This window comes from Callospermophilus lateralis, chromosome 13, assembly GCF_048772815.1.
Source record: "Callospermophilus lateralis isolate mCalLat2 chromosome 13, mCalLat2.hap1, whole genome shotgun sequence".
Taxonomy (NCBI): Eukaryota; Metazoa; Chordata; class Mammalia; order Rodentia; family Sciuridae; genus Callospermophilus; species Callospermophilus lateralis.
The window spans coordinates 76,297,459-76,310,222 of record NC_135317.1 but is presented as its reverse complement, the minus strand read 5'-3'; the positions used below and the strand labels follow the sequence as shown (position 1 = coordinate 76,310,222).

Below are 12,764 nucleotides of genomic sequence, written 5' to 3'. Positions count from 1 at the left end.
CAGACCCCGAAAAGCAGACTGACTCCTTAAAGTGGGTGGGCCTCACCCAATCAGTGGAAGACATGAACAGAACATAAAGATGTCTTCTCTCAAGCAAGAGAAAATTCTCCTCCTTAACAGCTGAAACACTAGATCTGCCAGGCTGCTGACCTTCAAGGGGACTCAAACTAGAACCCTTCACTTTGCAAAATTTGGACTTGATAGACTCCATTACAGTATGAGCTAATTACTTATAATAAATACATATACACTTACCCATATATGTACCTCCATTTTTTTTTTTTTTTTGGTACCAGTGTGATTGAACTCAGGGGCATTAGACCACTGAGTGATATCCCCAGCCTTATTTTTTTTTTGGGTATTTTATTTAGAGACAGGGTCTCACCGAGTAGCTTAGGGCCCTGCGATTGCTGAGGCTGGCTTTGAACTCGCTATCCTCCTGTCTCAGCCTCTTGAGATACTGGGATTACAGGCATGTGCCACCATGCCTGGCTCTCTCCATATATTGATATCTATATTTCTCTACATATCTCTTTATATATTGATATCTATATAAAATCTTTACAATTTTTTTTTTTTTTTTTTTTTTTGGTGTAGTACTGGGGATAAGACTCAGGGGAACTCTACTACTGAGATGCATTCCTGTCCCTTTTTTATTTTTTATTTTGAGAGAGGGTCTTGCCAAGTTGCTGAGTCTAGCCTGATACTTATGATCCTGCTGCCTCAGTCTTGCAAGTAGCTGGGATTATGGGTGTGCACCACCAAGTCCAGCTTCTCTATTTCTCTCTCTTTTTCACTTATTGTTTCTATTTCCCTGGAGAACTCTAATACAGATCAATACAATTATTATACTGAAACTCTGCAGATAAAACTTGAGAGGATTCAAATCATGTCTGAAATGCCTTAAAGGAAAGAAAGCAGGATTTTTCGAACAATAACATCACTTCTAGATATATTCTGCAGTCTGTAGTATTTATGAATAAATCAAAAGCACTTGTCGAGTTCTTTCCAACATACATTTCTTTCTAATGACTTCCTACTTATTTCAACATGCACCTTTGGGGATTATTTGGCTTTAATAGATTGAGTCACTTACACTGCGGGAGTCTACCCAAACATAGTAAGTTAAGAGGGAGGGAGGGGAAAGGGACACTGAGGTTTGTTTTCTTGGGTAATCTGATTTTACGGAATTATATAGAGATTTTTACTTTCTCTAACCATGGTCTTAGATTATGTCAAATGTGGGCCACTGTCTATAAAAGGTTGGCAAGAAAAGTCTCTTGTGAGATGGGACAGTGTCCTGAGGACACAGACACAAATCAACAGAATAAAGTTAATATGGAAATAATAGGAAAAAATAAGGAATCCAATTATAACTTAGCTGGGGAGAATGACTTAGGTAAATCACCCTGGACCAGCTTTGGATCATTATTTTTTAAGTGATAAAAAAGGAATTCATCACCCTATTGCTGAGGGCCATCCCTGCCCTGTGATTGCTTTGTCCCTACTTATTGGATCACTTGCTATTCTGTTCAAAGAACAAAGGTGGGAAGTCACTATCCCACAGTTCTGTTCTCAGCCCTTCCTTGGGTTGCTCAGAACACCCTTTAGGAAATTCTTATGACTTTATTTTTTGCCGAAGACCAGACCAATGACAAAAGGAAATTTTGACTCAAATATAGAAACATCTCTAGGGAGGGGCTACAAAAATGTCCATGTTCTAAACAATTTTACCAAGGAGTGGCATCCAAATGATAGGACCTAGCTATTTTTAGTATAGTCACATTTCCATTCATGTAAATATTTTCTTCCTCCTCCTCCTCACCCCCACCCCATGTTACGGGGAATTAGAAACAGAGCCTTGGTATGCTAGACAAGACTCTATCATTGAATTACATCTCCAGTACTTTTTATCTTTTTCAAAAAATTTTATTTTTATTTTTGGTACCAGGGAATGAACCCAGGGGCACTTTACCACTGAGCTACATCCCCAGCCTTTAAAAAAAAATGTTTTGAGACAGAGTCTTGCTAAATTGCTCAGGGTCTTGCTAAGCTGCTGAGGCTGGCCTCAAATTTGCAATCCTCTTGCCTCAGCCTCACAAGTTGCTGGGATTTCAAACGCCACCACCATGCTTGGCATATCTTTTATTTTGAGACAAGTTTTCTCCAAGTTATCAAGGCAGGACTTGCCTCAGTCTCTCACATAGCTGGGATCACAGGTATGTGCCTTTTCTTTAAGGATAGGGGAATAGAGTAGAATTAGTTATATTTCAGTGCCGCCTTTAATGATTTTTCAGGCCTATAATGTTCACCAGTTGGGAGAAAAAAAAATCCAGAAGGGCTGGCGGGCCAGCCTCCAGCAATGCTCAAAAAGGCAGGCAGATCCTGAGTCAGCAAATGGGAAAAGAAAACATATTTGGTTTTAAAATGGTCCCATCTCCAAGCAGTATTTGGGGCATTAAATCAAGTTCTGAATTGGTACTAAGCAACTGGATCTAAGCATTGGTACTAGCAAATTAATTTCTTTAAAACAGAGGTTATAAAGATAAAATCTCCAATGCTACAATATTCTTGAACTACTGGTATAAAATAGCACCTTAACAAACTGACATTTAAAGCCATTAACTATTAACCACCATGAATATGAGACCTACTTTCCATTTATTTGTGATCTTGTAAAAATCAATTTTCTCTAAACAAGTGGAATTTGTTACTCTACTATTATCTTCAGAATCACTGTAATCAAAATCTTATCTGATGGGCTGGGGTTATGGCTCAGTTGGTAGAGTGCTTGCCCAGCATGCACAAGGCCCTGGGTTCAATCCCTAGCACCACAAACAAAACAAAACAAAACAAAAAAACCTTATCTGAAAATGGTAATACAAAAAAGAACTTCAAGGTCTTAAAATATCAAGCAAATTATAATAACTGACATTAACAAATAAGGAACTGGGCACAGCAGGGACTAGGACCTGAGGCCCTAGTGATCTGGGAGGCTGAGGTAGGAGGATGCAAGTTGTAGGTCAGCTTCAGCAACTTAGTCAGGTCTTGTCTCAAAATTTTTAAAAATTATAATATTAAAAAGAGTTAGGAATGTGGCTCAATCCCCAGTACCAAAAAACAAAAGAAATGGGCTGGAATGTAGCCTAGAGGTAGGGTACTTGCCTTGCAAGTGGGAGCCCCTGGGTTCAATCAGCAACACGTCACTGAAGGCTTGGCCCACTTTGTCCTTCTTTTATTTGGCTCCTGGCCTCTTCCTTGGGACTGTGGCTTTGAAAGCCTGTGTGTATGAGAATCATCTGGAAAGTAACTGAGCAAACACAAACCTAGGATTCTTGTGTGTGTGTGTGTGTGTGTGTGTGTTTGTGTTGCTGGGGATTGAACCCACTGCTCTGTGCATGAGAGGCAAGCGCTCTACCAACTGAACTATATCCCCTGCCCCAAATGCAGAATTCTTTTTTTTGGGGTACTGGGAATTGAATTCAGGGGTGCTTAACCACTTAGCCACATCCCCAATGCTTTTTTATATTTTATTTAGAGACAGAGTCTTGCTGAGTTGCTTAGGACCTCAATAAATTGCTGAAGCTGGCTTTGAATTTGTGATCCTCCTGAACCGCTGGGATTACATGCGTGCACACCATACCGGGCAAACCCAGGATTCTTTACATAGTAAAGACCTGACTGTCAATTTTTACAAAGTTCTCCAGCTGAGGTTTCCAAATCTGGTCATTCAGAATTACCTGGGAAGCTTTGACAAGAACAATGTATTCCCAGGCTGCACCCCTGGAAGTTTGATTTACTAAATTTGAGACTGGGATCCCTAAAACCTTAAAACTTTAAGAAATTAAAAAAAAAAGTTTCCCAGGTGGTTCTGATGAGCCAGACTTAGGACATTTATTTAAGGTCTACCAAAGAACTTAGGCTCGGATTCACTACGAATATGCATAACCTTGGGTAGTCTGTAAATCACCATCCTAGGAAGAATTTAACAAATTAAACCGTCTAGAAGTGATTTGGCACTAAAACGCTACCCAATTTAGCACTTAAATTACCTAATGATTTTCTGTCTATCCACTCTCCACCCCCAGGCCAAGGCTTGTACATAATATTTGTTTCCTATGGCTGTGCTAGCCACCCACACTGTTCCTAAAGTTGCTGCAGTGGATTCTGTTCTGTTAATCTCGCCCCTTTTTTCTTCCATTCAGGTGCCCCAAAGCTTTGAGGAACAAGGCCCCTTGAGTATTATCAAGCCAACTGATAATACAGCATCATGCCTCAGAACATCAACCCAGAAAATCCTAATGTGGATTAATTTCTTTGTGGAAAGAAATGCTCTCATTACACAAGACAGGCAATTTAAAAGCTTGACTATTTTTGAAGCTGAGAGAAAATTAATCATGACTAGAAGTTTCAAAAATAGAGTAACTACAGTTTACCACCAGTAGCCCCCAATCCATATATGTTCAGCCCCCATCTTCTACATCCCAGAATCAGATGTTTAAATTCCATGTCCAAGACGGAAAGAATCTGAAAGCAATTGGCCTATGAGGAATTTGGGAAAAGACAATTGATCTCATTTTTCTCTCAATCATATATCAAGTGGTAAAATAAGGTCAAAAGTAGATGACAATTATTTTTTTATTTTCTGGTACTGGAAATTGAACCCAGGAGCACTCTACTTCTGAGATACATCCCCAGTTCTATTTATTTATTTATTCATTTTGCAGTACTAGAGATGAACCTAGGGTGCTCTACCACTGAGCTATACCCCAGCCCTCCAGCCCTTCTTATTTTTTATTTTGAGACAGGGTCTCTCTAAGTTACCCAGGCTGGCCTCAAACACTTTCTTTTCCTTTTTTTTTTCCTTCCTTTTTTTTATACTGTGATTTGAACCCAGGGCCTTGTGCTAGGTAAGTGCTCTAACCACCGAAATACATCCCCAGTTTTTTTTTTTATTTCTTTATTTTGAGACAGGGTCTCACTAAATTGCTGAGGTTGGCATCAAACTTGTGATCGTCCTGCCTCAGTCTCCCGAGTCTCTGGAGTTTCAGGTGTGCACCACCACACCTTATCAGAGAATTATGACTCTGAAAACACAGATGCTGATTTGTAATTCTTCCCACAAAGTTCCAGATCATAAATTGAGGGATGAGGTGATCATTCTTTCACAGAAGACACTGACTGGGCCACATGAGCTGGCAGCAAGTCAGAGCCAATATCCAGGAGATGCCAAAATACACATGGGTCCCAGGGGTCTTTTCAAGCCACAATGGCCCTTCTTACTGGATAGCTGGCAGGAGACAGCTCGAATATTCTTAATGAAATTACTGGAGGAGCCCAATAGGAGTAAATGGAAAGGCCTTCTAGAACTGGGATAGAAACAAGTCAAATGTACTAGCAGCAGGCCCAGCTGGAAGAGGACTTGGTTTGTAGATTGATGTAGTTCCCTTGGGTGGACAAAGACATACTGTCTTCTCTGGAATTGCTCATCATCTTTTCAATGAGGACTCTATAAATAAAGAAATGAAAAATCCTGAGCAAATGGATGGAGCAAAAAGAGATACAGCAGGCAGATTCATAAGTAGATGACATTCTTTAAAGCTATACGTTTAAAAGCTCTTGGTCCCCAGTCATTATGGGAAAGAAGTCAGTATTCCCGATGTGCAGGAGTTGGCATTCCAGTGGTTCAGTCTGTTCTGGTTTGCTCAGAAGCAAGAAAAGATAGTACACGAGCAACGGTACACGATGGGTAAATCTCTGTGCTTGTCCCCAGGTCAGCAGGAACTACTCACCTCATGGCTTCATTAATATTTTTGTTCTCCTTGACTGATGTTTCTGTCCAACCTGTGAAACCATTCTCTTTACTGAACCGGTCAATCTGGTCCCGGCTTACTGCCCAAGGGGACAGATCACACTGACAAAGAAAAATACATAAAATGCAACACCATAAACTTCCTAGGAAGAGGAACATGTCTCAGATACCTGTAGGCTTAAAATTCTCTACCACTGGCTAAGAACATCAGTATCTAAACTCTACAGTCAAAATTCTTCCCAAAGAAAGTCACATTCTCTGTGGGGGGAAGAAAGGGGGAATGGGAATGGGAAAGACAGTAGAATGAATAGGACATAACTTCCCAGTGTTCATATATGAATTCGTGACCAGTGCAACTCCACATCACATACAACCACAAGAATGGGAAGTTATACTCCATGTATGTACAATATGTCAAAATATATTCTACTATCATGTACAACTAAAAAGAACAAATAAAATTTTTAAAAGGTGAGTTAAATGGGAAAATAAATAAATAAATAAATAAATAACTAAATAAATTTCTGGACCAGAAATACATGTAAAACAGCTGTAGTTTAATTGCTAAAATGTAGAAACAACCAAGTAGTTGATGTATACTAGAATGGATAAATTTTCTTTTTATTTGTTCTAATTAGTTACCTATGATAGTAGAATGCCTTTTGGCATATCATAAATAATTGGAGTAAAACTTCTCATTCTTCTGGTTGTACATGATGTTGCGTTACACAGGTCATGTAATCATATTTGCATATAGAGTACTAATGTCTGATTCATTCTGCTATCCAAGACAACATAAATTTTCGTTAATATAATGAAATGTTATAGAGCAATGAAAATGTGCAAAACCTTCATATTTTAGCTGTAGATGGACACAATACCTTTTTTTAAAAATACTTATATTTTAGTTATAGTTGGGCACAATACCTTTATTTCAATAAAAAAAAAAAAAAACTTTTGCTGCATGAAACAATATGGGTGAATCTTACAAATGTGACATTGAGCAAAAGAGGAGACACAGCAAACTGTGAGCCATATGATTCCTTCTGTGTAAGGTTCAAAGAGGCAAAATCAACGTATTACCTTAGTAATTAGGATGAGGTCACCTTTGAGGAAAGGGAGAATAGTGGTTAGGAAAGATGACCAGGAAGTTTCCTGGGTTATTTTCATGTTTTATTTATTACTTCAAATGCAGATGAATACACATATTCATCAAATGTCTACATTTCAATTTGTTTAACTTTTTGTAAATTATAAGATCTAATATTTTTTTAACAAAAAAAAAAAAAAAAAAGAAAGAAAGAAAGTCACATTCTCTACACCTTTTCAAAGGAAGTAGAGAAGATCTTGCCAACTCGAAAAGGGGAAACAGAGGCTCACTATCACAGAGCATTTTTAGATCCACTTTCTGACCACAGAGGCCAGGGGTAATTTTCTTAGATTGGCCATGTACCTTGTTGGCCAACAGCAGACATGGCAGAGGTTCCCCATTGGGCAGTGTTATCTTGCTGTCCAGGTCCTGTTTCCACCTCTGGCTGTTGCTGAAGGTAGTGGCGTTGGTAACATCAAACATAACAACACAGGCAGAGGCATCTCGATAGTATAGTCGTGTCATGGATGTGAAACGCTCCTGCCCTGGGGAGAAGAGAAGTTCTTGAGAAGGTGACCCTGACAACCACTTTCAGTGTCTTCTGATGCCCTGCCTGTCCTTCCTTCACTGTGGGCCAGAGCAGTTTGCATATAGGTGGTAGAGGACTCCTGGTTTTCTATCTTGGATTTTCTATCATTATTAAGCCCAATTATCTCCAAGGCAGATTCTGTACTCTGATTGCTCTAAGTCCAAATCCCTGCTGTTTGTTATCTATGTGACTTTGAGCAAATCAGACTCAGTGCTTCAGACTTCTCATCTGTAAAGTGAAGATAAAAGCTTTTATGATAGGACTGTTAGAATTAATGAATCAGTAAATTTGAAATGCTCAGAAGAATGGTAGCACATAATACAGATTCACTATTATTGCTGTCTATTTTCTGGGGATCTTGTTTCTACGGTCAGCTGAAAACCTACAAAAAGCACCCACCTTCTGCTACGGAAGCATCTACCTAGGGTCTGGACAATCCACCATCTCACAAACCCTTCCACACAGATTGCTTTTCATTTATTCAGGACAAAACATCTAAAAAACATCTGCAAAAGTTCTATCTCCTCATTCCATGTATCCTCAAAGCAGCTCAATCATTCCAGCTTCAGAAGAAAAAAATTCTGATTTTTGCTGCTCTACTTTTTTTCTGAGATCTTGTTGCTTAAACCAATATTTCTTCCCTTGTTCCTCTCCGGCATTCCCAGTTTACCTGCAATATCCCATAGCTGGAGCCGTACCATCTCGGTGTCTGACCACTGGAGAACCTTCAGAGCAAAATCCACTGAAAAGATAAGTTTATTATACTTTAATAAAATTTACCTTTAAAAAAATCCAGGGATAGATAGGCCAGGCACAGTGAGTGATGCACACCTGTAATCCCAGTGACTTGGGAGGCTGAGGCAGGAGGATCACAAGTTCAAGGATAGCCTCCGCAACTTAGCAAGGCCCTAAGCAATTTAGGGGGACCCTGTCTCAAAATTAAAAAAAAAAAAAAAAAAAAAAAAGACAAACAAAGGGCTATAAATGTGGCTCAGTGGTTAAGTACCCCTTGGTATAACCCCTAGTACAGAAAACAACAACAACAAAACTCAGATCACATATGCAGTTACAACTCAAGGGACATGCAACTCTAATTCCATTTATGTATGTGTAAGCGTTCAATGGGCTGAGATGAGCCTGCACTTGTACATTAAGTGTGGGACAGATAATTCATACTCTCCAAAGAGATCTCCAGCTCTTCCTCTCCTGTCAAGCCAATTTATTTGCTACTACTTGTCTCCAAGGCTGAGGTCAGGTAGTAACAGTGATTATGAATTCAAGTATTCTCAAATTAAACAATTTCAGGAGATTTAGGGGATTTTCTCAGGGAGGAGTGTTGGGGGGTGGGGAACGGAGGAAATGAGATGAACACTGTCCCATTTCTACTATACACATTCAATTTCACTGTTGGTTTCTAATTAAATTGTATTATGAAAAAAAAAAAAAAACCCTGGGGAATTCTACATCCATAAGGCTGTAGGACTCCAGATGAGAACATGATATATGAAGAAGGTCCCCAAGGATTCCTAAGAAGAGGGCACTACATAGATGATGCTTAAGAGTTATGCTGATAGGGCTCAGGTTGTAGCTCCGTGCTGGAGCACTTGCCTAGCATGTGTGAGGTACTGGGTTCGATCCTCAGCACCACATAAAAATAAATAAATAAAATAAAGTACTGTGTCCATCTGCAACTAAAAATATTTTTAAAAAACAGTTATGCTGAAACCCTACCAAATCTGGAGATACTAAGACTCTGAGAATTAAGGATGAACAAGTATAGGGTAGGGGAAGCTTTTTTTTTTCCCTTCATATTTTAGCTGTAGATGGACACAATACATTTTTTAAAAAATACTTATTTTTTAGTTGCAGTTGGGCACAATCCCTTTATTTCACTTATTTATTTTTATGTGGTGCTGAGGATCGAACCCGGGATCTCGCACATGTGAGGCGAGCACTTTATTGCTGAGCCACAACCCCAGCCCTGGACACAATACCTTTATTTTATTTGTTTATTTTGATGTGGTGCCTCACACATGTGCTCTACCACTGAGCCACAACCCTGGCCCCAGGGGGAAGTTTTTAATAAGGAAATAGAATAATTCCTGAGGTTGGCAAATATATTCTTCCACATCTGTGACAGAAATAAAAGCCAGATCCAATTATATTATTTACTAAGAGAAAACTAGAACAATTCATAAAGATGAATAAGCAGAACATTTTAACCCAAATCTATGAAATAAGGTCCCTCATGTTATTTAGGAGTAAGGGGTAAGGAAATAGTCTGAAACTTAAACAATTCTGCTGGAGATATGTATACACACACACACACACACACACACACACATTTCTTTTTGGACTGGGTTTTTGCTAAATTTGCCCAGGCTAGCATTGAACTTGTCATCCTTCAGACTCAGCCTCCTGAGTGTCTGGGATTGGAGGCATGTGCCCAGCTGCTGGATTTTCTTAAGGAGGATATTTTAATTGCAAACTAGATGGTTATTAATTAAAAAGAAAAAAAATTCATGAACCCCAGGACACATTTTCAAAATTTACATTAGCACAAATTTTTTTCCTCAACAAAGTTCTTGTATGTGTTACTGGGGATTGAACCCAAGGCCTTGCACATGCTAGGCAAGTGCTCTACCACTGAGCTACATCTTCAGTCCAAAAAAAATTACTTTAAGAGATAAGTTTTTGAGTTACTCTTTTTCCATCACCAGCTCTTCTTAGTTAAATATCTTCTAATGAACAAAAAGACATGTCTACCTCTAGAAAAAAACAAACTGCTCAGCTGATCCCAAAAGGCCACTCGAAAGAAAGAAATGAATTAACTCTTTAGTGTTCCCTCTCTTCCCCAGTTTGAGAGGAAAAGGAGTGGGAATATAGGTCAGAGAACTGGTACATTTTACATTCTTTGGAGAATTTCTCACATTCTTTTAAGAATCCCTAGGTTACCTTCATTCAAGCGATCAATGGACAGAAGGCAGAGTTTATTAGCTCCGATGGGCATTTAACAGTGTGGCAGAGGGCGGAGGCTCGTTTGTGTCCCCACTGCTGGCCCCATCCTTGGGTCCTTCAGACCAGTTGGCCCCCTAAGTTCCCTTGTCTCGGCCATGTTAAATCCTCTACTCCTTCTTCAACAGCTGTCTGTAACCTCCCGTGAGAAGCTGGGCAAAGCCCCCGCTGGCACCTAACCGGCCCTACAGAGGGTCTCAGTTGCCTCTGCTCTTCAGAGATTGGCCCTGGTCTCCTTGAACGCTGCGGGAGTTCGCAGTTGGTCATTGGTATACAGCAATTGCTCACTTGGACTCTCCCTTCCCCATTTTTCATGTTTACACCTTTGCCCTCTTTCCAAGCAGTGGGTTCCGATTGGGAAAACCTGGCTGGGGAGACCCAAGAGAGGCATGCAAACCAAACTTCACTCCCTCGAGGATCCCAGACACCTATTTCCTGACCCCAACAAGGATCCACGGGCACCACGCACCCGACGTGGTCCCCATTTCGGGTTCCAGTTGGACCCCGGGTCCTGCCCGCCCCTCCCCCTGGAGACGTCTCACCTCCCACGGTGGATTTGTAGTGTTTGCTGAAGCTGTCCTGGGAATATCGCTGGACCAGCGACGTCTTGCCCACTGCGGCGTCCCCCACCACCAGCACTTTGAACAGGTGATCTCGGCTGCCCATGGCCAGCAGGGCGTGCGTTTTCGGGAAGCTGGAAATCTCCTATTTTAATCCGTTTGGCTTTGAGCCCCCTTCAAACTAAAGTGAGGCATTCTCAGACCCCAGTCCTTTTAAGCTGCTCTGACGAGAAAGCAGAAAAGGAAACTTTGTGCTAAACCTAAGTGCGCTTCCTCCCCGTGCGGCCGCAGCCTGGGTGGGGCGCAGGGCGCCAGCTCCCGCTCTGCGGTTTGCACCTTCTCACCAGCCCGACCCGGCTGCCGAGAAATCGGACCCGCACCACCGAGCCAAACCCACCCGGATTTCCCCCGAGAGGTTCCAGCCAGTGCCGGGACGCGGGCCAGCTTATTATACGACTAGGGACAGACGATGGGTGGCCTCCCCTCACTGAACACAACAAATTACAGACTAGGCGCAGCCCACACCTAGATACCCCAGACCCGGTCCTGCCCCGGCCGCGAGGTGCCTCTGGCCTTCCTACGTAAGCATCACGTGCGGGCCTGCCCAGAGCACTACATTTCCCACTACACTTCGCGGAGAAGAGACCTAGCCGAATGCGGAGACTTGACGCCAGGGCCTCCTGGGAAATGTAGTTTCTTCATTATTTTTGTTTAGGGAAAACCACTAAATTCGAAGGCTCTCAAAACTCCTTCAACCTTCTGGAATCCTGTTTTAAAACAATTGTAGGTCAGTAAAGATCCCTTCAGAGATTTATTCGACACGACCTCACCTATCTAAATCTAAACCCAGATGTTTTTCTCATATCTTTAAACATTTTATGGAGTTATGATTAAAATTTTTTAAAAAATTAAAATTTATTCCATTAATAAAAGTCCAAACTGACACTGGGATTGGTGGCACACACCTGTAATAATGGCTCTTTGGGAGGTGGAGGCAGGAGGATGGCAAGTTCGAGGTCAGCCTCTGAAATTTAGCGAGACCCTGTCTCAAAAAATTTAAAAACGCTGGGGATGCAGCTCAGTGGCAGAGTGTTTGCCTAGCATGTGTGAGGCACTGGGTTCGATCCTCAGCACCACATAAAAATAAACAAATGAAATAAAGGCATTCTATCTACAACTACAAAAAAAAAAAAAAAAAAAAGAAAGAAAGAAAAAACAACAACAAAAAAAAGCTGGGAATGTAGCTCCGTGGTAGAGCGCCTCTGGATTCAACCCCCAGTACCGCAATAAACAGAAGACACCCAAGCATCATGCATCCTGCTCCAAAAGAAGTTCATTTCTTGTTCCTTCGAATAGAAAGACAAGTCTAGAACCTTGTGAACATGGTCTCATATTTTCTGTATGATACTACGCCAGGCAAATGCAGGAAAACTTGACCCATGAGACTAACCATTAGGAAAATTCATACTAAAAGTTACAACACTTAATAACTAGCCATAGCAATAAAGACCAACAAAAACAAGAGACAGTTCCTCATTCACACTTTCACAATCCCTATAGCAGTATATACTCATATATCATTCTAGTTGAAAGCCAATTTGAGTATACTTCTCCATTTGTTGCTGCTATTGCTCCTGCATAATAATAAAACTACAATTGGGCAAATAATTTTAAGTTTTCAGCCTGTAATTTTTCTGA

General features: G+C 40.8%; 1 protein-coding gene across 2 annotated transcripts; it reads right to left on the bottom strand.

Moving 5' to 3' along the window:
- Positions 1-2,530: 2,530 nt before the first annotated feature.
- Rab29 (RAB29, member RAS oncogene family) lies at positions 2,531-11,648 on the bottom strand. Of its 2 annotated transcripts, XM_076873106.1 has the most exons (5): positions 11,049-11,648; positions 8,162-8,233; positions 7,266-7,447; positions 5,793-5,914; positions 2,531-5,509 (listed from the first exon to the last, which is right to left on the bottom strand). In XM_076873106.1, the coding sequence occupies exons 1-5, from the start codon at positions 11,170-11,172 to the stop codon at positions 5,395-5,397; spliced, it is 615 nt and encodes a 204-aa protein (XP_076729221.1). In that variant the 5' UTR covers positions 11,173-11,648; the 3' UTR covers positions 2,531-5,394. The 2 variants fall into 2 exon arrangements, with proteins under 2 accessions (XP_076729221.1, XP_076729222.1); XM_076873107.1 differs by lacking the exon at positions 11,049-11,648 and having other exon boundaries at positions 7,266-7,442; positions 8,162-8,203.
- Positions 11,649-12,764: the final 1,116 nt, after the last annotated feature.

What these genes read in the sequence shown, in the direction of transcription:
- Rab29 (XM_076873106.1), bottom strand. Translation starts at nt 11,172, where the DNA reads ATGGGCAGCCGAGATCACCTGTTCAAAGTGCTGGTGGTGGGGGACGCC. An exon ending in GTCTGCTGTTGGCCAACAAG is followed by an intron (nt 5,915 to 7,265) that starts GTACATGGCCAA and finishes TTTCTTTGTCAG; the next exon opens with TGTGATCTGTCCCCTTGGGC. An exon ending in AATATTAATGAAGCCATGAG is followed by an intron (nt 5,510 to 5,792) that starts GTGAGTAGTTCC and finishes CTTTATTTATAG; the next exon opens with AGTCCTCATTGAAAAGATGA.